The following is a 26,745-nucleotide window of genomic DNA, read 5'->3' as shown; positions in this document are numbered from 1 at the left end:
GGGACACGGACAGTGACACGGACAGGGGACAGGGACAGGCACAGCGAGGTGGCGAGCGGAGTGTCTGCGCGGGGGGAAGGCACTCGGTGAGCCCAGCAGCATTTCGGGGAGCAGGGGGGGCACATTGGGAGCCCCCACAAGCGTGCAAGGCACGGGCGGGCAAGAGACCCCTCGGGCGAGCCGGGGCGGGGCTGCGGTAGCCACGGAGAGGCTGCGGTAGCCATGGAGAGGCTGCAGTAGCCCAGAATAGCCTGCGGTAGCCACGGAGAGGCTGCGGTAGCCACGGAGGGGCTGCGGTAGCCACGGAGGGGCTGCGGTAGCCACGGAGAGGCTGCAGTAGCCACGGAGGGACTGCGGTAGCCATGGAGAGGCTGCAGTAGCCATGGAGAGGCTGCGGTAGCCCAGAAGAGGCTGCGGTAGCCATGGAGGGGCTGCGGTAGCCACGGAGGGACTGCGGTAGCCATGGAGAGGCTGCGGTAGCCATGGAGAGGCTGCGGTAGCCACGGAGAGGCTGCGGTAGCCATGGAGAGGCTGCAGTAGCCCAGGAGAGGCTGCGGTAGCCCAGAAGAGGCTGCGGTAGCCATGGAGAGGCTGCAGTAGCCCAGGAGAGGCTGCGGTAGCCACGGAGGGACTGCGGTAGCCAGGGAGGGGCTGCGGTAGCCCAGAATAGCCTGCGGTAGCCACGGAGAGGCTGCGGTAGCCACGGAGGGACTGCGGCAGCCACGGAGGGACTGCGGTAGTCACGGACAGGCTGCAGTAGCCACGGACAGGCTGCGGTAGCCACGGAGGGACTGCGGTAGCCACGGAGGGACTGCGGTAGCCACGGAGGGACTGCGGCAGCCAAAACCGGGGCCGGCCGCGCCCCAGGGGACGGGCGCAGGGAGAGATGCGCTTGTGCAAAGTCACAGCCCCCCTCGCAGGGGTCCGGGCGGGGGTCGGGGGGTCAGTAGTACTTGTCCGGCTCCTGCCACTTGGTCACCCAGAGCTTCTTGCGGCGGCGGCGGGGCAGGAGCCCCCCGGGCTGGTAGCGCTGCTCCTGCCGGATCCGCACCGCGTGGTACTTGGGCATGATCCGGTAATAGCGGGTCCGCTGGAAAAAATCACACTGGGGACGGGGGGGAGAGAGAGAACAGGGGGTCAGCGAGGGGCTGAGAGGGTCGGGGAGAGGAGAGAGACCCCCGAGGCGGCGCAGAGCAGAGGCAAAGGGAGCGGCAGCGATCCTGGAGAGACCCCGGCGCCCTGCGGGGACCCTGCGGGACAGAGGAAGAGGAGAGGAGGATGAAGAGGAGGAAGGCGCCGCCGCAGCCCGGCCCCTCGGGGCATTACCAGGCGGGGCCCGGGGGGGCACGGGGGTCGCCCCCCGTTAGTAGTCATCCGTCAGCCGCTCGGTTTCCGACGGCTGGATCCTCATCTCCGCCTTCTGCCCCTTGGCCTCGTACATGGCCCGGGTGTTGGCCCGCCGGAAGAACCCGCACTGCAGGGAAGGGGACACGGTCAGCGGCGCCGGGACAGCGCCTGGGGGCGTCCTGGGCGCCCCACAGCGTGCGGGGGTCCTGCACAACCAGCAGGGTAAAAGGGGGGGGCTTCAAGAATCTGGGGGTGTCCCCAGATTGGCCCCAGGGAAGGAGATCCGCCCTTCTTCGGGCGCACAGCCCAGGAGGTTTTGCACCCCAAGACGTGTCGGGAATGTCTCTGCTCCTCTTCCTCATCCCTCTCCAGCCGGGAATCTTCCTCCCGGGTGGGCACCTCCCACCTGGGGGACACCTGCCACCCCCGGGGGGCAATTCCTGCTGCGGGGACGATCTCTCGGCTGTGGGGACAGTCTCCCAGCCGTGGGGACAGTCTCCCAGCTGTGGGGACAGTCTCCCAGCTATAGGGACAGTCTCCCAGCTATAGGGATGATCTCCCAGCTGTGGGGACAATCTCCCAGCCGTGGGGACAGTCTCCCAGCTATAGGGACAGTCTCCCAGCTATAGGGATGATCTCCCAGCTATAGGGATGATCTCCCAGCTGTGGGGACAGTCTCCCAGCTATAAGGACAGTCTCCCAGCTATAGGGACAGTCTCCCAGCTGTGGGGACAGTCTCCCAGCTATAGGGACAATCTCCCAGCTATAGGGATGATCTCCCAGCTATAGGGATGATCTCCCAGCTATAAGGACAGTCTCCCAGCTATAGGGACAGTCTCCCAGCTATAGGGACAGTCTCCCAGCTGTGGGGACAGTCTCCCAGCTATAGGGACAATCTCCCAGCTATAGGGATGATCTCCCAGCTATAGGGATGATCTCCCAGCTATAGGGACAGTCTCCCAGCTATAGGGACAGTCTCCCAGCCGCGGGGACAGTCTCCCAGCTATAGGGATGATCTCCCAGCTATAGGGACAGTCTCCCAGCTATAGGGACAGTCCCCAGCTATAGGGACAGTCTCCCAGCCGCGGATCCCTCGCAGCCCTCGCCAGGCAGGGACGAGGCAGCCAGGGGTGACACGAGATCTCAGCACAGCTCCTGCAGCCCCTCCTCCCCGGGAAGGGGATTTGGGGACCCCCCTCACCTTCCAGAGGAGGAGGATGATGAGCCCCAGCAGCAGCAGCCCGGCTGCCACCGACACCAGCACCAGCCAGAGCGCGATCTCGGCCGGCTGCTCCTCCTGCAGCTCCGAGTCCACGTCCACCGAGAACTGGGGGGTGGGAAGGGGCTCGCTGGGGGCACGGGGCTCCAGCGTGGCCCCAGTCCCGCCCAGTTTGCCCCAGCTTGCCCCAGTAAGGGCTCTCTGGCCTGGCTCACCCGCACCGTGTGGTTCCTCATGGTGATGGTGGGCACCTGCGAGCGCAGGAACAGCGTGGCCGAGCCCGTCACCTTCACACGGTCAAAGTCCCGGAACTCCTGGGGACGGGGGGACACGGTGAGGGACAGGGACAGACAGATGATGGACAGGGTAAGGGACAGGGACACGGGTGAGGGACAGAGACATGAGTGATGGACAGGGACATAGTGAGGGACAGGGACACAGATGAGGGACAGGGACACAGGTGAGGGACAGGGACACACAGATGAGGGACAGGGACACGGGTGAGGGACAGGGACACAGGTGAGGGACAGGGACACAGGTGAGGGACAGGGACACAGGTGGAACACACACAGATGAAGGAGGGGGATGATGTGGATGATGATGATGATGGGGGACACACGGATGGAGGTGTGACACAGGTGACAACAGGGACACACAGGGGTGGCTGCCAGCCCCCTGAGCACACTCTGTGCCCTGTTGTACTCCCCCCAGGGGCGGGGGCAGCCCCCAGCCCGCAGCCCCGGCACTGACCTCGATGAAGGTGCTGTTCCAGACGCGGGCGCGGAGGCTGAAGCTGGAGGGGAGCTGCGTGTGCCGCAGGGGGCACTCGAACCACACACAGCGCGCCGTGCCCGCCGAGCAGCTCTGGGGGACACGGGTAAGAGCGGTGCTGCCCCTTGTGGGCACACCCGGTACTGCAGCGCCCCCAAAAGTGCTGCCCCCTTGTGGGCACACCCGGTACTGCAGCACCCCTAAAAGTGCTGCCCCCTTGTGGGCACAACTGGTACTGCAGCGCCCCCAAAAGTGCTGCCCCTTGTGGGCACACCCGGTACTGCAGCGCCCCCCCCAAAAGTGCTGCCCCTTGTGGGCAAAATTGGTACTGCAGCACCCCCTAAAAGTGCTGCCCCTTGTGGGCAAAATTGGTACTGCAGCGCCCGTGAAAGTGCTGCCCCATGTGGGCACACCCGGTACTGCAGCGCCCCCCAAAAGTGCTGCCCCCTTGTGGGCAAAACCTGTACTGCAGCACCCCTAAAAGTGCTGCCCCCCGTGGACAGAGCCTGGCACTGCAAAGCACCACCCTGGTGCCAGGACACTCTGGGGACAGTGACCTGCCAGACCCCCCTGAGCCCCCTGACTCACCAGCACTGTCTCGGACCTCGGGCGCCGGCCGGTGGCCAAAGTGACCGGGGGCTCGCCCGGCTCGGGGGGCTCCAGCTCCCGCCTGTGCCGGGACGGGGCCTGGTCCTGCAGCAGCTGAGGGGGGACACGAGCCCCATCAGAGCCTGGGACCCCCGTGGTGGGGCAGGGACACGGCCCTGGGGGCACAGGGGACTCACGGTGAGGTTGAGGGGGTTGATGAGCCCCCCGGGGGGGTGACAGGTGTCGTTGCCGTTCACCAGGATCTCGGTGGGGTACAGGAGCCATTTGCCATTGGGGATCTCGTAGGGCCACTCAAAGCCCAGCAGGATTGTGCCCAGCGTGCCCAGGGACTCGCCCTTGGTGGTCACCTGTGGGCAGGGCGGGAGGTGAGGTCCAGAATTCCCAAATCCGCCTCTTTCCCGCATCCCCAGATCCTCCAGCCGCGCCCGGCTCACCTGGAAGTCGAAGGTGAGGGCGCTGCCCACGTCCTGCTCCTGTTTCATGGCCGACTCGCCCACCACGGTCCCGCTGAAGTAGGACTGGATGTGGGAGGAGGCTCTGGGAACGGGATGGGGGACGGGAACGGCGTGAGGGGCACAGGGGACACCCCATTGCTGGGACATTGCTGGGACACGGAGGGTGACACAGCCAGACTGGGCTGGGGGAATGGAGGGGACACAGAGAGGGGCAGGGGACACAGAGGGGACCAGGGGACACAGAGAGGGGCAGGGGACAGAGGGGGACCAGGGGACACAGAGGGGACCAGGGGACACAGAGAGGGGCAGGGGACAGAGGGGACCAGGGGACACAGAGGGGACCAGGGGACACAGAGGGGGACCAGGTGACACAGAGGGGACCAGGGGACACAGAGAGGGGCAGGGGACACAGAGAGGACCAGGGGACACAGAGAGGTGCAGGGGACACAGAGGGGACCAGGGGACACAGAGGGGGACCAGGTGACACAGAGAGGGGCAGGGGACACAGAGAGGACCAGGGGACACAGAGAGGGGCAGGTGACACAGAGGGGACCAGGGGACACTCACATGCTCAGCGAGGACTGGATGCTGTAATCCACCAGCAGCTTGGCCACCACAGGCTGCAGATCCTCCTGGGTGCTCTGCCTGCCAGGGGACCGGGGCTGGCATGTCCCCAATCCCCAAGGGACCGTCCAGGGCCACCATGTCCCATCCCGGGCCACCATGTCCCGTCCCAAGGGACCATCCAGGGCCACCATGTCCCCAATCCCCAAGGGACCCTCCAGGGCCACCATGTCCCAAATCCCCAAGGGACCCTCCAGGGCCACCATGTCCCCAATCCCAAAGGGACCATCCAGGGCCACCATGTCCCATCCCAAGGGACCATCCAGGGCCACCATGTCCCATCCCAAAGGGACCATCCAGGGCCACCATGTCCCGTCCCAAGGGACCACCCAGGGCCACCATGTCCCATCCCAAGGGACCCTCCCACCCCTGTCCCAGCCCCTCCCACTCACGTGGACAGGTCCAGCCACACCAACACCTCCCGTGTGTCCAGCATGATCCCGATGGCTTCGAAGGTGATGGTCAGCTCTGCCTGTTGGGGACAAGGAGCTCAGCTGGACCCCACCTGCTGAGCCCCAGGAGGGTCCAGGGGGCACTTGGGGACAATGTGGGGACAGGGGGGGCAGTGGGGGGCACTCTCACCCTCTGGTTCCTCTTGAAGGGGTTTCCCAGCTCGCACAGCACCGTCTCCCCAAAGGTGCAGGCTCCGCTCTGGGGGGGACAAGCGGGTCAGAACCATCCTGGCCCAGCCCAGGTGGCACCGGGGGGCCCAGATGGGTGTGGCCCAGGTGGGTGGGGGGCCCAGGTGGCTCTGGGTGTCCCCAGGTGGCCAGGTGAGTGCCCCAGGTGTCCCCAGGTGTCCCCAGGTGCCCAGGTGAGTGTCCCCAGGTGCCCCAGGTGTCCCAGGTGCCCCAGGTGTCCCCGGTACCCCAGTGCCCAGGTGCCCCAGGTGAGTGTCCCCAGGTGCCCCAGGTGTCCCAGGTGCCCCAGGTGTCCCCGGTACCCCAGTGCCCAGGTGCCCAGGTGAGTGTCCCCAGGTGCCCAGGTGCCCAGGTGAGTGTCCCCAGGTGCCCAGGTGGGTGCCAGAGGTGGCTCTGGGTGCCCAGGTGGGTGTCCCAGGCGTCCCCAGGTGAGTGTCCCCAGGTGTCCCCGGTGCCCAGGTGTCCCAGTTGCCCCAGGTGTCCGTTGCCCCAGGTGTCAAGGTGTGTGCCCCAGGTGTCCCCAGGTGAGTGCCCCAGGTGGCTCTGGGTGCCCAGGTGGGTGTCCCAGGCGTCCCCAGGTGAGTGTCCCAGCTGCCCCGGTGCCCCGGTGCCCCGTACCGGGCGCACGGAGGAGGGCAGCAGGCTGGCGGGCGCGGTGACGTTCAGCAGCGCCTCGTGCGCGTCCTCCCCGTTCCCGGGCGCCGACGGCTCGTTGGTGACGTCGATGCTCAGGTGCAGCTTCCGCACGTCCCGGCTGTACTGCAGCACCTGCGTCCCGTTCAGCCTGCGGGGACAGACACCGTGACACACCTGGGGCAGGGACACACCTGGGGCAGGGACACACCTGGGGAAGGGACACACCTGGGGCAGGGACACACCTGGGGCAGGGACACACCTGGGGAAGGGACACACCTGGGGCAGGGACACACCTGGGGCAGGGACACACCTGGGGAAGGGACACACCTGGGGCAGGGACACACCTGGGGGACAGGGACACATCTGGGGGACAGTGACATCCATGGGGGACAGGGACACACCTGGGGCAGGGACACACCTGGGGACAGGGACACACCTGGGGCAGGGACACACATGGGGCAGGGACACACCTGGGGAATTTAGGGACACACCTGGGGGATTTAGGGACACACCTGGGGACGGGACACACCTGGGGGACAGGGACACACCTGGGGACAGGGACACACCTGGGGACAGGGACACACCTGGGGGACAGGGACACACCTGGGGCAGGGACACACCTGGGGCAGGGACACACCTGGGGGACAGTGACATCCATGGGGGACAGGGACACACCTGGGGCAGGGACACACCTGGGGCAGGGACACACCTGGGGGACAGGGACACACCTGGGGGACAGTGACATCCATGGGGGACAGGGACACACCTGGGGCAGGGACACACCTGGGACAGGGACACACCTGGGGGACAGGGACACACCTGGGGGACAGTGACATCCATGGGGGACAGGGACACACCTGGGGCAGGGACACACCTGGGGCAGGGACACACCTGGGGGACAGGGACACACCTGGGGGACAGTGACATCCATGGGGGACAGGGACACACCTGGGGCAGGGACACACCTGGGGACGGGACACACCTGGGGCAGGGACACACCTGGGGCAGGGACACACCTGGGGAAGGGACACACCTGGGACAGGGACACACCTGGGGACAGGGACACCCATGGGGAAGGGACACACCTGGGGCAGGGACACACCTGGGGCAGGGACACACCTGGGGGACAGGGACACACCTGGGGGACAGTGACATCCATGGGGGACAGGGACACACCTGGGGCAGGGACACACCTGGGACAGGGACACACCTGGGGGACAGGGACACACCTGGGGCAGGGACACACCTGGGGACGGGACACACCTGGGGGACAGGGACACACCTGGGGCAGGGACACATCTGGGGGACAGTGACATCCATGGGGGACAGGGACACACCTGGGGACGGGACACACCTGGGACAGGGACACCCATGGGGAAGGGACACACCTGGGGCAGGGACACACCTGGGGCAGGGACACACCTGGGGGACAGTGACACACCTGGGGGCAGGGACACACCTGGGGGACAGTGACACCCCTGGGGACAGTGACACCCCTGGGGGACAGAGATGACATCCCCGTGGGACGGTGACACCCCCAGAGGACAGAGGTGACACCCCCAGGGCACAGTGACACCCCCGTGGGACAGAGGTGACATCCCTGTGGGACAGTGACACCCCGTGGGACAGTGACATCTCCATGGCACAGTGACACCCCCGTGGGACAGAGGTGACATCCCCGTGGGACAGTGACACCTCCATGGCACAGTGACACCCCGTGGGACAGTGACACCCCCACGGCACAGTGACACCCCCACAACACAGTGACACTCCCATGACACACTGACATCCCCACGGCACACTGATACCCCCGTGGGACAAGGTGACACCCGTGTGGGACAGGGAGACACCCATGGGACAGGGGGCCACCGGGAGCGCGGCTGTACCTGGGCAGGGGCTGGCCGTGCTCGGTGACGAAGCTGCTGCGCAGCCGCAGGTTGCTGTAGCACTGGTTGTCGGAGCCGCACTCCTGCTGGAACTCGACCTGCGGCGACAGCGACGTGTCCCCCCCGCCCTGTCACCCCCGGGGCCACCCCGGGGCCCGGCCCCACCCTGTCACCCCCGCCCTGTCACCCCCGGGGCCCGGCCCCGCCCGTGTCCCCCCCGTGTCCCCCCCGCCCTGTCACCCCCCCGGGGCCGCCCCGTGTCCCCCCCGCCCTGTGACCCCCGGCCCCGCCCGTGTCCCCCCCGCCCTGTGACCCCCGGTCCCGCCCGTGTCCCCCCCGTGTCCCCCCCGTGTCCACCCCGTGTCCCCCCTGCCCTGTCACCCCCCGGGGCCGCCCCGTGTCCCCCGCCCTGTCACCCCCCGGGGCCACCCCGGGGCCCGGCGCCGCCCGTGTCCCCCCCGCCCGTGTCCCCCCCGCCCTGTCACCCCCCGGGGCCACCCCGGGCCCGGCCCCGCCCGTGTCCCCCCCGGGGCCACCCCGTGTCCCCCGCCCTGCCACCCCCGGGGCCGCCCCGTGTCCCCCCCGCCCGTGTCCCCCCCGTGTCCCCCCCGCCCTGTCCCCCCCGTGTCCCCCCGCCCGGCGCACCTTGGTCTCGTTGCGGTGCGGCTGGTCCTGGTTGAGCACCGGGAAGGGCTCCAGGGGCCGCGGGCCCGGCTGGAAGGAGCGGGGCCGCTCCAGCAGCGAGTAGTTCATGGAGAGCACGATGGGGCGCAGCTTGTCGCGGATGGTGTCCTGGGAGGGGGGGAGTCACACACCAAGGGAACCCCCAAAATCAGCTCCAGCCTCGGGTAGGGCTGGGACAGACCCCAGAGGGTCACAGGGAGAGAGGGAGGGAGGGAGGAGGGATGGATGGAAGGAAGGAGGGATGGATGGAGGGATAGAAGGAAGGAGGGATGGAAAGAGAGAAGGAAGGAAGGAAGGAAGGAAGGAAGGAAGGAAGGAAGGAAGGAAGGAAGGAAGGAAGGAAGGAAGGAAGGAAGGAAGGAAGATGGATGGAGGGATGGAGGGATGGATAGAAGGAAGGATGGATGGATAGAAGGAAGGAGGGATGGATGGAGGGAAGGAGGGATGGATGGAAGCAGGGATGGAAGGATGGATGGAGGGATGGAGGGATGGATGGATGGAGGGATGGAAGGAGGGATGGATGGATGGATGGATGGACGGAAGGAAGGAAGGATGGATGGATGGAGGGATGGAAGGATGGATGGATGGAGGGATGGAAGGAGGGATGGATAGAAGGAAGGAGGGATGGAGGGAGGGATGGAAGGATGGATGGAGGGATGGATGGAAGGAGGGATGGAGGGAGGGAGGGAAGGACTCTCACCAGCAGCAGCAGCTCGTGGGACTGGCAGCGGGTGTCAGGCATGGTGAGGCTCCCGCTGTAGGTGGCAGACTGGGACCCCCAGAACCTGACCCTGGGCGGGTGCCGGTCCCTGTCGGCCTCCAGCGTGTACTGCAGGGCTGGGGGACAGCACAGGCTGTCAACACCCCCAGGACCTGTCCCCAGGTCCCCCCACCCCTCTCCCCTCTCCCCCCACTCACTGATCCTCTCCTTGTAGCTGGGGTCCCCCGCGCTCTGGTTGTAGGAGAAGCACAGGGTCACCGTCATGCTGGGGGGACAAAGGGGACAATGAGGGGTGCCCCCAGCAGCCGCGGGGACACCGGGGACACCGGGGACACCGGCACTCACCAGGCCTTGGGCGTGCACTGGGCAGGGTCCACCTTGCTGGGGGTCACGGTGAAGGTCTTGTCCAGGATGTTGATGACGGGACGGGCTCTGGGTTTGGGGTGTGACGGGTCTGGCTGAGCCCCCCCTGCCCTGTGCCACCCCAGGGGGGCAGCACGGCTGTCCCCCGTCCCCAGGGCTGTACCTGAGCAGGACGACCCTCTCGCCCAGGCTGCCCACCAGCAGGTCGGGGTAGGAATTGCCGTCCATGTCCAGCCCCCCGCTCAGCGAGTAGCCGAAGGTTTGGATCCTGCTGGGGCCCAGCTCTGAGCCGCTGATCACCTGGGTTGGGGGGCAGGGGGGTCACCCAGTGCCCACCACGCTGGGATGTACTCACAGCATCCCAGTCCGCAGTGGGGGCTGGTTTTGGGGTGTTTTTTGGGGTGTTTTGGGGTGTTTTTGGGATGTTTTGGGGTGTTTTTGGGTGTTTTTGGGGTGGTTTTGGGTGTTTTTGGGGTGGTTTTTTGGGTGTTTTTGGGTGTTTTTGGGTGTTTTTGGGGTGGGTTTTTGGGGTATTTTTGGGTGGATTTTGGGGTGTTTTTGGGTGGTTTTGGGTGTTTTTGGGGTTGTTTGGGTGTTTTCGGGTGTTTTTGTTGGTGTTTTTGGGGTGTTTTTAGGGTGGTTTTTGGGCTGTTTTTGGGGTATTTTTGGGTGTTTTTGAGATGATTTTGGGGTGTTTTTGGGGCAGTTTTTGGGGTGTTTTTGGGGCGATTTTTGGGGCCGTTTTTGGGGCTGTTTTCAGGGTGTTTTTGGGGTGTTTTTAGGGTGTTTTTGGGGTGTTTTTAGGGTGTTTTTGAGGTGCTTTCAGGGTGTTTTCGGGCTGTTTTTGGGCTGTTTTTAGGGTGGTTTTGGGGTCTTTTTAGTGTGTTTTTGGGGTGTTTTCGGGCTGTTTTTAGGGTGTTTTTGGGGGTTTTTGGGTGTTTTTGGGGTGTTTTTGGGGTGTTTTGGGCTGTTTTTGGGCTGCTTTTAGGGTGTTTTTAGGGTGTTTTTGGGCTGGTTTTGGGCTGTTTTTGGGGTGTTTTTGGGGTGTTTTCGGGCTGTTTTTAGGGTGTTTTTGGGGTGTTTTTGGGCTGTTTTTGGGGTGTTTTTGGGGTGTTTTTGGGCTGTTTTCAGGGTGTTTTTGGGGTGTTTTTACGGTGTTTTCGGGCTGTTTTTAGGGTGTTTTCGGGCTGTTTTTAGGGTGTTTTTGGGGGTCCCCTCACCTGCCGGGGCCGCTCCTGCAGCCCCTGGGCGCTGCTGTGGTAGATGTAAACCTTGCCCGGCCCCTCAAAAGGAGCCCCCACCGCGATATCTGGGGGGGGGGGGGAACAACAGCAGGGTCAGCCCCCCCAGACCCTCCCTGGCACCCCAACCCCAGCCAGCCCCTCCCCCTTCTGCGAGACCCCAGAGCAGGAGGGAGCCCCGCACCCCGAACCTCCCCAGACACCCCCCCAGCCTCATTTTCCCTGCTGAGCCCCCCAAAACCTCACCCTGGAAGCCGTCCTGGTTGATGTCCCCGAGGCTGGCCAGGGCAAAGCCGAAGCCAGAGTGGCTGGGGCCGGTGAGGACGAGGCTGGGGCGCTGCTGGAAGCCCCCGGCCTCGTTCATGTACACGAACACGGCGCCCCCCACCTCCTGCTTCCGCTGGAAGTAGTGGGGGGCTCCCACCAGCAGGTCCTGCCAGCTGCGGGGACAGGGGGGGCTGGGGGGCGGGGCTGGGGCACGGCCCCCTCCCCACAGCGCTGATGTGCGGGGGGGATGCACCCAGAGATGGGATTATCCCAAAAGAAATTCCCACAACGGAGCTGGGGGATGCTGGGGAGATGGGGGGTGATCCAGGTGAGACCCCCACCCTCGGGAGATGGGGGGTGATCCAGGTGAGACCCCAACCCTGGGGGCTGTGGGGTGATCCAGGTGAGACCCCAACCATCAGGAACTGTGGGGTGAGACCCCAACCCTCGGGAGATGGGGGGTGATCCAGGTGAGACCCCCACTCTCAGAAACTGTGGGATGTCCCAGGTGAGACCCCCACCCTCAGGAGCCACAGAATATCCCAGGTGAGACCCTCACCCTTGGGATCTGTGGGATGTCCCAGGTGAAACCCCCTCCCCACAGCCACAGGAATTCCAGATGAAGCCCCCTCCCCACAGCCAGAGGATGCTCCAGGTGAGACCCCCACCCCTGGGAGCTGTGGGACGCCCCAGGTGCATCCCCCTCTGCACAGCCGGGGGTCGCAGCCCCCTCCCCACAGCCACAGGAATCCCAGGTGAATCCCCCTCCCCACCCCGGGGTCGCAGCCCCCTCCCCACAGCCACAGGAATCCCAGGTGAATCCCCCTCCCCACTCCGGGGGTCGCATCCCCCTCCCCACCCCGGGGGTCGCATCCCCGTCCCCACCCCGGGGGTCGCAGCCCCTCCCCACACCCGCAGTGTGCCCCAGGTGAATCCCCCTCCCCACGCCGGGGGTCGCCCCTCACCCGTCGCTGTTGAGGTCGGCCAGGGCGAGCGCGCTGCCGAAGTAGGAGCCCACCTGGGGCCCGGGCAGCAGCAGGCGCGGGCTCAGCTCCCCCCGCGCCCCCCGGCTCAGCAGCAGCACCGCCCCCGTGTGCCGGTACCGGGGCGCGCCCGTCACCAGCGTCACCGCGTCCGGCTGCAGCACCGCGGGGCCCGCCTCGGCTGAGTACCCTGGGGGGATCGGAGACACGGGGATCGATCAGAGACATTTGGGATCGATCAGAGACATTTGGGATCGATTAGAGACCAAGGGATCGATCAGAGACATTGGGGATCGATCAGAGACCAAGGGATCGATCAGAGACATTGGGGATCGATCAGAGACCAAGGGATCGATCAGAGACATTGGGGATCGATCAGAGACATTTGGGATCGATTACAGACCAAGGGATCGATCAGAGACATTGGGGATCGATTAGAGACATTGGGGATCGATCAGAGACCAAGGGATCGATCAGAGACATTGGGGATCGATTAGAGACATTGGGGATCGATCAGAGACCAAGGGATCGATCAGAGACCACCCGGGATCGATTAGAGACATTGGGGATCGATCAGAGACCAAGGGATCGATCAGAGACCCCAGGGATCGATTAGAGACCTCGGGATCCGATCAGAGACCCCCCGGGATTGATCAGACACACCCCGGGATCGATCAGACATCCCGGGGATCGATCAGAGACCCCCCCGGGATCAATCAGAGACCCCCGGGATCAATCAGAGACCCCCCCCCCACCCCACCCCCCCTCACCGATGTAGGTGTTGCCGCTCCTCTTGTTGGGGTAGGAGAAGTCGAACAGGTCCCAGTTGTCCCGCTGGAGCAGGTAACCAGTGCCTGCGGGCCGGGGGGGCCGGGGGTCACCCCACTGCGGGCTGGGGTCCCCCCACTGCGGGCTGGGGTCACCCCACCGCGGGCTGGGGTCCCACGGGGGGCACAGACACCCAGGAACCCCCAGGGTAAAGGGTGGCGGCCAGAGGGGTGACCCCAGGGGCGGCAGGACCCCCGTGCCCCCCACAGAACCCACACTGCCCCTTAGAAGCCCCTAAACCCACACCCTGTCCCCCCAGAACTCCCTAAACCCACAGAACCCTCCCTGTCCCCCCCAGGAGCCCCCAGAAACCCCCCAAACCTGCACCCTGTCCCCCCAGAACTCCCCAGAACCCCTCTGCCCCACCCAGAACCCCCAAGAACCCACACCCTGCCCCCCCAAAACCCGCACCCTGCACCCCCAAAACCCGCACCCTGCACCCCCAGAACCCTCCAGAACCCCTCGGAACCCTCACCCTGCCCCCCCAAACCCCCACTCTGCCCCCCCAAACCCACACCCTGCACCCCCAGAACCCCCTCCAAACCCACACCCTGTCCCCCTAGAACCTGCACCCTGCCCCTCGAACTCCCCCCTGCCCCCACAAACCAGCACCCTGTTCCCCCAGAACCTTCCAGAACCCCCAAAACCCTCACTCTGTCCCCCAAACCCCCACCCTGCCCTCCCAAACCCGCACCCTGCCCCCCCAGAGCCCCCCAGAATCTCTCTGCTGCACACAAAACCTGCACCCTGCCCCCCCAGAACCCCCAGAACCCACACCCTGTTCCCCCCAAAACCTCCCCAAACCCCCCCCTGCCCCCCCAAACCCCACCCTGCCAGTTGTAGGCGCCGGGCGCCCCGAAGAAGACGACGTTGCTGCCGAAGCCGGCGCTGGCGCCCATCTGGCACATGCCGGTCTCGTCGCTGTCGGTGTTGGCGTTGCACATCTCGTTGTGGTACGTCTGCCACTCGTCCCCCAGGTCCAGCCCCAGGTCCCCGCCCCGCACGAAGCAGCGGCCGACCATGCGGCGCTGGGCCTCGGCCCCCGACCACAGCACGCGCGTGTAGCGGTGGGCACACGCCTGGGGACAGGGACAGAGAGGGGACAGCTCAGGGACAGCTCAGGGACAGGAACAGGGACACACAGGGGACAAGGGACAGATCAGGGACTGACCACAGCACGCACGTGTAGCGGTGCGCGCACGCCTGGGGACAGGGACAGAGAGGGGACAGGGACAGAGAGGGGACAGCTCAGGGACAGGGACAGAGAGGGGACAGCTCAGGGACACACAGGGGACAGTCAGAGACCGACCACAGCACGCGCGTGTAGCGGTGGGCACACGCCTGGGGACAGCGGGGACAGAGAGGGGACAGGGACACACAGGGGACAGTCAGAGACTGAGCACAGCACGCGCGTGTAGCGGTGCGCGCACGCCTGGGGACAGGGACAGAGAGGGGACAGCTCAGGGACAGCTCAGGGACAGGGACACACAGGGGACAGGGACAGCTCAGGGACAGGGACACACAGGGGACAAGGGACAGATCAGGGACTGACCACAGCACGCGCGTGTAGCGGTGCGCACACGCCTGGGGACAGGGACAGAGAGGGGACAGGGACACACAGGGGACAGTCAGAGACTGAGCACAGGGACAGGGACTGACCACAGCACGCGCGTGTAGCGGTGTGCACAGGCCTGGGGACAATGGGGACAGGGACAGCTCAGGGACAGCTCAGGGACAGCTCAGGGACAGGGACACACAGGGGACAAGGGACAGATCAGGGACCGACCACAGCACACGCGTGTAGCGGTGGGCACACGCCTGGGGACAGGGACACACAGGGGACAGCTCAGGGACAGGGACACACAGGGGACAGTCAGAGACTGAGCACAGGGACAGGGACTGACCACAGCACGCGCGTGTAGCAGTGCGCGCACGCCTGGGGACAGCGGGGACAGGGACAGAGAGGGGACAGATCAGGGACAGCTCAGGGACAGGGACACACAGGGGACAAGGGACAGATCAGGGACTGAGCACAGCACGTGCGTGTAGCGGTGGGCACAGGCCTGGGGACAGGGACAGGGACAGATCAGGGACAGGGACAGAGAGGGGACAGCTCAGGGACAGGGACACAGGGGACAGGGACAGATCAGGGACAGGGACACAGGGGACAGTCAGAGACTGAGCACAGGGACAGGGACAGCTCAGGAACAGGGACAGGGACAATGGGGACAAGAGACAGCTCAGGGAGTGACCAGGGACTGAGACAGCCCACACGTGTAGCAGGGGGCACAGGCCTGGGGACAGCAGGGACACTGAGGTCCAGGGGACACCCCAAGGGTGCGTGTGTAAGGAACTGGGATCTGGGATCTGGGATCTGGGAGGAGTCAGGATCTGGGTGTGTGAGGAACCAGGATTTGGGTGTGCAAGGAACCAGAATTCGGGATTTGGGTGTGAAAGGAACCAGGATCTGGGATTTGGGTGTGAAAGGAACCAGGATCTGGGATTTGGGTGTGCAAGGAACCAGGATTTGGGTGTGCAAGGAACCAGGATTTGGGATTTGGGTGTGTAAGGAACCAGAATTCGGGATTTGGGTGTGAAAGGAAGCAGGATCTGGGATTTGGGTGTGTGAGGAACCAGGATCTGGGTGTGAAAGGAACAGGATTCAGGATTTGGGTGTGTAAGGAACAGGATTCAGGATCTGGGTGTGTAAGGAACCAGGATTTGGGATTTGGGTGTGTAAGGAACCAGGATCTGGGTGTGCAAGGAACCAGGATCTGGGTGTGTAAGGAACCAGGATTTGGGTGTGTGAGGAACCAGGATTCAGGATTTGGGTGTGTGAGGAACCAGGATTTGGGATTTGGGTGTGTAAGGATTCAGGATTTGGGTGTGTAAGGAACCAGGATCTGGGATTTGGGTGTGTAAGGAACAGGATTCAGGATTTGGGTGTGTGAGGAACCAGGATTCGGGATTTGGGTGTGTAAGGAAGCAGGATTTGGGATTTGGGTGTGTAAGGAACAGGATTCAGGATTTGGGTGTTTAAGGAACCAGGATTTGGGATCTGGGTGTGTAAGGAACCAGGATTCAGGATTTGGGTGTGTGAGGAACCAGGATCCAGGATTTGGGTGTGTAAGGAACAGGATTCAGGATTTGGGTGTGTAAGGAACCAGGATTCAGGATCTGGGTGTGTGAGGAACCAGGATTTGGGTGTGTAAGGAACCAGGATTCAGGATTTGGGTGTGTAAGGAACCAGGATTCAGGATTTGGGTGTGTAAGGAACAGGATTCAGGATCTGGGTGTGTAAGGAACCAGGATCCAGGAGTTGGGTGTGTAAGGAACCAGGATTCAGGATCTGGGTGTGTAAGGAACAAGGATTTGGGTGTGTAAGGAACCAGGATCTGGGTGTGTAAGGAACCAGGATTCAGGATTTGGGTGTGTAAGGAACCAGGATTTGGGATTTGGGTGTGTAAGGAACCAGGATTTGGGTGTGTGAGGAACCAGGATTCGGGATTTGGGTGTGTAAGGAACAGGATTCAGGATTTGGGTGTGTAAGGAACCAGGATTTGGGTGTGTAAGGAACCAGGATTCAGGATTTGGGTGTGTAAGGAACCAGGATCTGGGTGTGTAAGGAACAGGATTCAGGACCCGGGCCTGCAGAGCCCCCTGGCGCCCCCAGACTCACCAGGACCCTCCCCGGCGGCTGCCGCTGGCTGGCCACGGTCACCCCCAGCCACATGTCCTCAATGATGGCCTTGTCCGGCTCATCTGCGGGGGAACAGCCGGCCTGAGAGGGGCTCCCCTCTCCTGGGGGGCGGAATTTGGGGTGGCCACACCCCCCGAGGGGTCACCCACCCCGGAGCTCGATGGCCAGGCGCTGGCAGTCGCGGGTGGTGGCACTCAGGGGACAGGCGTACACGGCCCCCGTCCGCGTCCCGTTCACCGGCTCCGTGTCCTGGGGGGCCCCCACCAGCAGCCTGGGGGGGCAGGAGGGGGATTGGGTGGGTGGTGGGTGGGGCGGAGCAGATCCAACCCCCCCAAGCCCCCTCCAGGTCATTTTGGGGTGCGGAGCCAGGTGGGTGCCCTGGGGAGGGGAGATTTGGGGACACCGGAGCTGCTTCCCCGGACACCCCCAAATATGGGGCAGAGCTGGAACCCGAAGGGTCTCCCACTCCTTCCCAGCATGCCTGAGCCCCGTCCCCGAGCATGGGGGGTGGGAGAGGGGTCACAGGGACCCCCCAAACCTCGCTGTGCTCTGGGGAAACAAGAGGGGGGGCTGCTCTGCACCCCCAACCCGAGCTGGGGTGGGTCTGGAATCACCAGGGGACAGAACCCCCCGGAATGGGGAGGGGGCTGGGAGGGACACCCCTGGTTTGGGATGGACACCCCTGGTTCGGGATGGACACCCCTAATTCTGGATGGACACCCCTGATTCTGGATGGACACCCCTGATTCGGGATGGACACCCCTGGTTTGGGATGGACACCCCTGATCCAGGAGGGACACCCCTGATCCGGGATGGACACCCCTGATCCGGGAGGGACACCCCTGATTCGGGATGGACACCCCTAATTCGGGATGGACACCCCTAATTCTGGATGGACACCCCTGATTCTGGATGGACACCCCTAATTTGGGATGGACACCCCTGATCCGGGATGGACACCCCTGATTCTGGATGGACACCCCTAATTCGGGATGGACACCCCTGATCCGGGATGGACACCCCTGATATGGGATGGACACCCCTGATCCGGGATGGACACCCCTAATTCGGGATGGACACCCCTGATTCTGGATGGACACCCCTAATTTGGAATGGACACCCCTGGTTTGGGATGGACACCCCTGATCCGGGATGGACACCCCTGATCCGGGATGGACACCCCTAATTTGGAATGGACACCCCTAATTCGGGATGGACACCCCTGGTTTGGGATGGACACCCCTGGTTTGGGACAGACGCCCCCACCCCGGTCAGACGCCCCCGCCCCGGACGCTCTCGGGCTGTCCCAGCCCCGCAGCTCCTCCCGGGTGGGTGACATCCCCCAGGAGGGGCAGGGCTGGCCCGGCTGTGGGGGGACATCGCCATTCCAGGCTGGATGTGCCCCCCAGCTCCTCCGGGTGATGCTGAAGGGACCCCCCGCCCCGCGGGACCCCAGGCCCTGCGGCCTGGCACGGCCGGAGCGCTCCGGAAGGGCCAGGCTTTCCGCCGGGAGTCCCTCGGGAGCGCGGGGACAATGGCGTGGAGGTGGCCGTGCTGGGGGAGGAAGTGCCGGGCTCTGGCTGCGGGACACGGGGGGACACGGGACCCGGGACATGGGGGGGACACGGGACACGGGGGGGACACGGGGGGACACGGTGGGGACCGGCACCCGGGACATGGAGGGGACACATGACACGGCAGCCAGAGCACCGGTGGAACGCTCTGTCCGTCCCCCAGCAGCGCCACCAGCGCTGTCCCCAGGCACAGCCGTGTCCCCTCTGTCCCCGAGCAGTGCCATGTCCCCTCTGTCCCCGAGCAGTGCCATGTCCCCTCTGTCCCCAGCCAGTGCCGTGTCCCCTCTGTCCCCAGGGCATTGCCATGTCCCCTCTGTCCCCGAGCAGTGCCATGTCCCCTCTGTCCCCAGGCACAGCCGTGTCCCCAGGCACAGCCGTGTCCCCGCTGTCCCCCAGGCAGTTCCATGTCCCCGCTGTCCCCAGCCAGTGCCGGGTCCCTGCTGTCCCCAGGCATAGCCGTGTCCCCAGGCAGTTCCATGTCCCCGCTGTCCCCAGGCAGTTCCATGTCCCCCAGGCAGTTCCATGTCCCCGCTGTCCCCAGGCACGCAGGGAGCGGCGCGCTGAGCAAGGCGGGCCCGGCAGCGCGGGCACGTCCGGGCGGGCCGGGCGCTGACTCAAGCCCGGGCGCAGCGGGAGGAATGCGGGGCCCCGGGCAGCCCCCGCCCCGGCACGCCGGGACCCCCCCGGGGGGCTGACTCAGGTGGGGGGGGGTTGGCAGCGATCACCCCAAGGGGGGGCTGCGGGAGGGGGGGCGGATGCCAGGATGGGGGTGATGATGGCTCGCGGCTCTGCCAGCTCGGCACGAAGGAATTCGCACCCCCAGCTCCAAGGGGGGGGGCACAAGGGGCGCCGCTGTCCCTCTGACCTGGCGGGGAAGTGGCTCAGATCTGGGGGGGCCCTGCCCCTACACCCCGAACCCCAGCGGGACCTGCAGCCCCCCCTTGGTTGCTCTTTGACCATCTCAAAATCCGCAGCTCCCCGTCCCCCACACACCAGTGGGACCAGCGCCACGAACTGGTCCCGGCCCCCCCAGAATCCCGGGGGTCTCGCCCGGCTGCGGGACGCCCCCAGGGTTGCCCCCAGGCTCTCCCGGTGGTCCCGGGGGGGTCGGGGGGAGCCCACCCAAGCCAAGCAGCTCCGGCATCCCTCGGCTGCCTCCAGCCAAGATTCCCGGCACGGCAGCCCACCCGCAGCTCCTGGGAAAGGGGGGCGCGGGACGCGGGGCCCTCCCAGAGCAGGGGGGGACACCGGGGGGCGTCCCCCAGCCCGGAGAAAACCGCGTGCCCCCGGGATTCTGGGGGGGTGGGGGGCAGGACCAGTTTGTGGCACTGGTCCCACTGGTGCGGTGTGGGGGGAACTGGGATTTTTGAGGCGGTCAAAGAGCGGCACGAGGGGGAGGCCGGGGAGGGAGGCCGGGAGGGAGGCAGGAATGCGAGGCCGCGCTCTGTCCTAATCCGCCCTGGCGAACGGCGGGGCGGGATGGGAGCGCTGGCTGAGCTGGGACGGGGGAGCTGGGGGAGGGTCCGCACACCAGCGCCCCAAAACTGCGGTGGGAGAGGCGAGGATGGCCGAGAATCCCACCCGGACACCGCAGCCAGGTCTGGAATGAGGGGAGGGGGAGGTCGTGCACCCCCCCAGAGCCCCCTCCCCACGGAACAGCGAGGGGGGGGCTCCTCACCCATCTCCCACCAGGAGCCGGGAGGGGAGGAGCAGGTTGGGGGGGGATGAGGGGGGATTCTCCAGACCCACTCCCCCCAATTTGGGGGTGCCATGGGGGTCCCTGAGCGGGGAAATCCCCCCGTGCCCCTCTGGGAGGAGCCGGGAGAGGGAGCGACGGCTCGTGGAGGGATGGATGGATGGATGGATGGATGGATGGATGGATGGATGGATGGATGGACAGACGGCCCCACATCCGTCCTTCCGAGCAGCCGCAGCCCCGCAGGACCCCGGCGGGTTCGGGCCAAGGCGGGGGGAGCCGAGCCAGCTCCGATCGCACCAGCCCGGCCCGGGGGAGGGAGGCGAGGCCGGGAACGCCGCCAGCCCGGCAGAGCGCTCTCCTCAGCCGCCAGCTGGAAGCAGGGAGACCCCCGAGCTCCGGGCAGAGCCCCAAACCCCGCAGGGATGCAGATTTTAGAGGAACAGGGGGAGAATTTTCATCCTTCCCGGAGCGGATCTGTGCCTCAGTTTCCCCAGGAACCCACCTGGGCCGGAGCGAGCGGCCCCACCCGAGGCAAAGCCGGACACGGGGCGCCCCAAATCTGGGCTGGGCTGATAAGAGCCGCGCTCACCTGGCCGGGGAGGAGCGAGCAAACAAAACCTTTGCACACGGGGGGGGAACTGGGGGGGCTCCGGCATCGCCCCGGCCCCGCCCGGAATTCGGGAATGCCTCGGAGCATCCCCCGGGCAGGGCAGGAGCCAGCCCCCCTCCCCAAAAAAAGCGGGGACACCCCTTCCCTTCCCCCTCCCTCCCTCCCGTGAGGCGAATCGGGGGGGCGGTGGCAGGAAATGTCCCTTTCCTGTCCCCACCCTGCACCTGCGAGCAGAGCGCACCGGGAGGGGGCCGGGGAGCCCAGCGGCTCCGACACCCCAAAACTGGGGACACCCCGAACTGGGGACACCCCAAAACTGGGGATAGCCCAAAACTGGGGACAGCCCGAGACTGGGGATAGCCCGAAACTGGGGATAGCCCGAAACTGGGGACAGCCCAAAAATGGGGATAGCCCAAAATTGGGGATAGCCCAAAAATGGGGACACCCCAAAACTGGGGATAGCCCGAACTGGGGACACCCCAAAACTGGGGACACCCCAAAACTGGGGATAGCCCGAAACTGGGGACACCCCCATGGACGGAGAACACCCCGAACTGGGGACACCCCGATGCACAGAGAACACCCCACGCACAGAGAACACCCCGAACTGGGGACACCCCCACGCACGGAGAACACCCCGCGCAGCTCCCGCCCGTGGGAAGGGCAGCGGAAGCTCCCGGTGAACGGGGCACAAATTCCCGGGGGGGGGAGGGAGGGTTCTGTCTCCGAGGACCTCCCCCACCCTCCCCCCCCGCGGGGGGACACGCCGGGACACGCGGGGGTGCGGCGGGTCCGTGTCACAGCCCCCCAAAAACCCCCGCAGGGCCATTCCCGGGAGGACACGGAGCGCTGCGTGGGGGTCCCGGGGGGGGTCTCGGGGGGGTCCCGCGCCCCCCCAGCCGCTCCGTCCCCCCCACACCAACAACCCCCCGTCCCACGGCGGGGCCGGCCCCGAATGCATCCCTGGAATGCGGAGCGGCACGTGGCTGCAGCCAGCAGCTGCCACCGGCCCTCCCCGGGGGAAAAACGGGATCCCGGGGGTCCCCCAAAGACCCCCCCGAGCTGGGAGAGCGGCGAGGAGGAGACGGAGCAAAAATCTGCGCCCTTGAGGGGGACAAAGCCGGGAGCTGTGTCCGGCACGGACGGGAATTGCCGGGATTGGGGACAGGGATTTGGGGACAGGGATTGGGGGACAGGGATTGGGGGGGTCCGGGGGGGCACAGCGGGGGGCGGCACGGGGTCTGCCCCGGCTGAAAAGGGTTTTTGTTGGCAGCAGGAACCACAGTCCGACAGGTTCGGCGGGGCCGGGCCGGGACTGGGGGGGCTCGGGGGGGCTCCCGCTGGGGGCGGCGCCGGCTGGGAGCGCCCCCCACCCTCCCGGAGGGGCTGAGGGGCTCCGAGCCCACCCGGGGGGTGGGGGGGACACAAGGGGTGTCGCCACGCTGCTGCCAGACCCCGCCAGTGTCACCGGGAGTGAGGAGGGGGAACAGGGTGGGACCCCCGGTTAAAACCGGGGGGCGGGAAAGCTGCGAGCAGGGGAGACCCCCCCGAGGGTCAACTACGGAGCGGGGACCCCCCCTCACCTGGGTCCCGGGACACGAGGGACCCCCCCTCACCTGGACCCCCCCTCACCCTTCACCCCACCCCCCTCCAGGTGCGCCCTCGCCCCCACAGCAGCGGCGCGGGCTCGGGACCTTTGCCCTGACACAGAACAGGGACCCCCCCTCAGAGGGACCCCCAAAATCCAGAAGGACCCCAAATACCCACGGGGGACCCCAAATACCCACGGGGGACCCCCCGCCCCTCTCCGTTCCACAAGGACCCCACCCCACGTGTGACCCCTACCCCACGGGGGGCTCCTCGCTCTGCCCCACCCCGCGGGGACCACCCCGCACCCCACTCCCACTGGGGACCCCCCCGCTCGCCGGTAAAGCGCTGTCTCACTCCGCTCCCAACCACCGGGGACCCCCCGCACCCCACGGGGACCCCTCCCCATTGCCCCCCACCCAGCGGTGACCGCCCCTCCCGCAGCCACGGCCCCCCCGCGCTCACAGGCTCCGCTCCGCGTCCCGGTGCAGCGCTACCGAGAAGCCGAACAAGGCTCCGGCGGGGCCCTCCTTGAGCACGGGGAAGGTGCGGTCCAGGTTGAAGGCGGCGGCGGCTCCGAGCAGCACCGGGCCGAGCGCCAGCAGCACCGGGAGCGGCACCGGGCCGAGCGCGGGCGGACGCGGCCGGCGGTGCCGCGCCATGACCCGCACCGGCCGCCGTAGGCAGCCGTGCCTCCGCACCGGGCCCGGTGCGCGCGGGAGGGGCGGGGCCGGGCGGGGCGGGGGCGGGGCCTCGCCGCTTCCGGACACGCCCCTTAAAGGGGCCGCGCACCCCGCGGGGCGTTCCGGGTACCTGCGCGAGTGCGTGCGCAGGTGTGCGGGGAGGGAGGGACAGCGCAGGTGTGTCACCTGTGGTGGGGGGATGGCGGCGCCTCGGACCCCTCCCCCTGAGAGACCCCGCCCACTGCGAGACCCGCCCACTGTGAGGCCCCTCCCACTGTGAGACCCCTCCCACTGTGAGACCCCCCACACTGTGAGACCCCCCCCACACTGTGAGACCCCCCCCACACTGTGAGACCCCCCCACACTGTGAGACCCCCCCACTGTGAGACCCCTCCCACTGTGAGGCCCCTCCCACTGTGAGAGCCCCCCCACTGTGAGACCCCCCCACACTGTGAGACCCCCCCACTGTGAGACCCCTCCCACTGTGAGGCCCCTCCCACTGTGAGAGCCCCCCCACTGTGAGACCCCCCCACACTGTGAGACCCCCCCACACTGTGAGACCCCTCCCATTTTGAGACCCCTCCCATTGTGACACCCCCGCCCTCCACCCCCCCCAGGACAGCTCCCCCCATCGCCCCGGGGTAGGACCCCCCTACCTGACACCTCTTTGGGATGCCACCCCCCCCAGGATGAGACCCCAAAATTAGGAGCCCTTGTGGGATGAGACCCTCCCCACCCCGAGACGGTCCCCGTGCCGTGGGACAGCGGCGGGGACACCGCGGTGACAGTGGCGGGGACACCGCGGTGACAGCGGCGGGGACACCGCGGTGACAGCGGCGGGGACACCGCTGTGACAGTGGCGGGGACACCGCGGTGACAGTGGCGGGGACACCGCGGTGGCAGCGGCAGCATCGCCCCTTCCCGAAGGTCACCGGGAGCCACCGCGCCGCCCCCGCCCGTGCCGGGAAATCCGGGCTGGGCTGGGCTGGGCTGGGCTGGGCTGGGGGGGCTGCAGGATGTCCTGTGTCCCCCGCCCCGTGTCCCCGTGTCCCCGTGTCGCTGTGTCACTGGAAAGAGTGACGGCAGCGGGGACACCGCGGGCAGCGCTGCGGGCGGTGGCACCCGGACCTGGCACAGCCACCTCCCTGTCCCCATCCCCTGTCCCCGTCCCCTGTCCCTGTCCCTGTCCCTGTCCCCATCCCCATGTCCCCATCCCTGTCCCCTGTCCCTGTCCCCTGTCCCTGTCCCCATCCCTGTCCCCATCCCCTGTCCCTGTCCCCTGTCCCCATCCCCTGTCCCCATCCCCTGTCCCCTGTCCCCTGTCCCCATCCCCTGTCCCTGTCCCCATCCCCTGTCCCCATCCCCTGTCCCCATCCCCTGTCCCTGTCCCCATCCCCTGTTCCCAATCCCGTCCCCACGCCCCAGCCCCGCCCCTCGCGCCCCCGGTGACACCAGTGACGTCACCCCGCGGTGTCATTGCCCCCAAAGGCCACGAGGTGACGCCATTGACCCAAAGATGCTCTTGGGGGGGGGGGTGGTTGGGGGGATGGAGACGATCGGGGACCCCCCGAGCCCAACCCCCGCGGCTGCGGCAGGGCTGGGGGGACACGGGGGGACCCCCCGGGGGGCACTGCCGGGTCCGGGACCCCCCAGCCCGGGGGGGGTGACACGGGGGGACCCCTCCAGCCCGGGAGGTGACAAGGGGGGAACCCCTCCTGCCTTTTTGGGGGACATAGGGAAGAATCCCTTCAGCCCTGGGGGGTCACAGGGGGGACCCCCGGCCCTGGGTGGTGCTGACCGGACCCATGAGCCCCCCCAGAGACCCCCGGGCGCCCCAGAACAGGGATTTTTGTTCCCCCCACACTGCCCCAGTTCCCCCAGATTGCCTCCCCGGCCCCTCCCCACCCATGAGCTCCCGGATTCGGGGTTCCACAGCCCCCGGCAGCTCCGGGGGGACTGGCCGGACCCGCTCCCCCTCCAGCCCCACAACCGGCTTTTCCTGCCGCGGCCGCCGCTCCCGGCGGGGACGGGCCCCGGCGACACCCGGGCTGGGGACCTGCGCATGTCCCGCTGCCTCCCAGGGCATCCCGGCGCTGCTCCCGGGGCTGGGCTGCTCCCCGACACTTCTGTCTGTCCCCTCGGAATGAATTCCTCGAGTCCCCAGCTGCAATTCCCCCGCGGGAAGCGAGGCCGTGCCGTTCCCCAGGCTCCGGGGTGGCGTCAGCCTCTCAGAGCCTCCTGCTTCCCTTGGCTTCGCCTCTGTTGGTTATTTCTGTTTATCTGTTTCTATTATTCCCATTTCTTTCTATTTCTGCTATTTCTATTTCTGTTTGTCCTTTTCCTGTTCTTGTTCTTATCCCTATTTATTCCTATTCCTACTCAAAATCTTGTTCCTACTCATATTCCTGTTCTTCCTACGCATTCTTATTTTTCTTCCTATGCATTCCTATTCCTATTTGTCCCTATTCTTATTCTTATTCTTATTCTTATTCTTATTCTTATTCTTATTCTTATTCTTATTCTTATTCTTATTCTTATCTACTCCTATTCCTATTCCTATTCCTATTCCTATTCCTATTCCTATTCCTATTCCTATTCCTATTCCTATTCCTATTCCTATTCCTATTCCTATTCCTATTCTTATCTACTCCTATTCCTATTCCTATTCCTATTCCTATTCCTATTCCTATTCCTATTCCTATTCCTATTCCTATTCCTATTCCTATTCCTATTCCTATTCCTATTCCTATTCCTATTCCTACTCCCGTTCCCCTTCCCCTTCCCCTATTCTCGTTTCTGATGCTTTCCCATTCCCGCTCCTTTCCTATTCCAAATTTTTCTCCCTCTCTTTCCTCGGGCTCGGCGGTCTCGGCAGGTCCGGGACTCGAACCTGCAGTTCCGGCGGTGCCGGGACTCAAACCCGGATTCCGGCGGTTCCGGGATTCGAACCCACGGTCTCGGCAGTGCCGGGACTCAAACCCTGATTCCGGCGGTGCCGGGACTCGAACCCGCGGCCCCCGGGCCCGGCGCAGTTCCCGCCGTGGCCGCCAGGCGGAGCCGTTGCCCCGCGCCGCGGATCGGGCCGGGGGGGACCCGGGGGCACCGGGGGGACAATGGGGGAGGGGAGGGGGGGACAGGACACACGCAGGGGACAGGAGGGGACAGGAGGGGACACACAGGGGGCAGGAGGGGGCAGGAGGGGACAGGAGGGGACAGGAGGGGACAGGAGGGGACAGGAGGGGACAGCCCCTGCCCCAGAAGCAAAGACCCCCCCCAAAACAAACCCCCCCTTACAAAGCCCCCCCACCTCCCCCGGGTGACCCTGCCGGGATCCTTGGGGCGGCGCAGGGGTCCCGGCCCTGAGCGGGGGTGGGAGAGGGGCACAGACCCCCCAAAATCGGGGCTTGTCACTGCCCCGAGTGCCCCCAGCGCGGCAGGGTTGGGGGGACCCGGGGATCCTCCGGGGGGGGGGCCCTGCCCGGACTGGGGGTCGCTGCTGGGAGGAGCTGGGAGCAGGGGAGAACTTGGGGGGGTGGGTGACCATAAACAAACCCCCAAATCCCCCCAGCCCTAAGCACGGATCCATCCCAGACCCAAACCCCAACCCCCCTTCCCTG

The 26,745-nt window shown here is 66.1% G+C and overlaps 1 protein-coding gene across 1 annotated transcript; it reads right to left on the bottom strand.

Moving 5' to 3' along the window:
- Window positions 1-1,327: 1,327 nt before the first annotated feature.
- Window positions 1,328-23,179, bottom strand: ITGA3 (integrin subunit alpha 3). The gene is made up of 25 exons (XM_056512320.1): window positions 22,911-23,179; window positions 17,125-17,246; window positions 16,955-17,037; window positions 14,105-14,354; window positions 13,218-13,301; window positions 12,430-12,637; window positions 11,444-11,637; window positions 11,177-11,265; window positions 10,120-10,256; window positions 9,939-10,025; window positions 9,791-9,858; window positions 9,573-9,709; window positions 8,834-8,980; window positions 8,189-8,286; window positions 6,285-6,450; window positions 5,608-5,676; window positions 5,418-5,497; window positions 4,969-5,046; window positions 4,381-4,483; window positions 4,123-4,293; window positions 3,926-4,039; window positions 3,317-3,430; window positions 2,782-2,880; window positions 2,549-2,674; window positions 1,328-1,474 (listed from the first exon to the last, which is right to left on the bottom strand). The coding sequence occupies exons 1-25, from the start codon at window positions 23,105-23,107 to the stop codon at window positions 1,364-1,366; spliced, it is 3,132 nt and encodes a 1,043-aa protein (XP_056368295.1). The 5' UTR covers window positions 23,108-23,179; the 3' UTR covers window positions 1,328-1,363.
- Between the last annotated feature and the right edge of the window lie 3,566 nt (window positions 23,180-26,745).

The sequence above is a fragment of the Oenanthe melanoleuca genome, chromosome 27 (assembly GCF_029582105.1).
Source record: "Oenanthe melanoleuca isolate GR-GAL-2019-014 chromosome 27, OMel1.0, whole genome shotgun sequence".
NCBI lineage: Eukaryota > Metazoa > Chordata > Aves > Passeriformes > Muscicapidae > Oenanthe > Oenanthe melanoleuca.
The sequence above is the reverse complement of the archived record's forward strand: the minus strand, read 5'-3'. Positions and strand labels throughout refer to the sequence as shown.

Excerpts from the sequence above, each read along its gene's own strand:
- ITGA3 (XM_056512320.1), bottom strand. The coding sequence starts at position 23,107 with ATGGCGCGGCACCGCCGGCCGCGTCCGCCCGCGCTCGGCCCGGTGCCG. Across the intron at positions 9,859-9,938 it reads CAGTGCACGCCCAAGGCCTG|CATGACGGTGACCCTGTGCT; the intron begins GTGAGTGCCGGT and ends TTGTCCCCCCAG. Across the intron at positions 5,677-6,284 it reads TGCCCTCCTCCGTGCGCCCG|AGCGGAGCCTGCACCTTTGG; the intron begins GTACGGGGCACC and ends TGTCCCCCCCAG.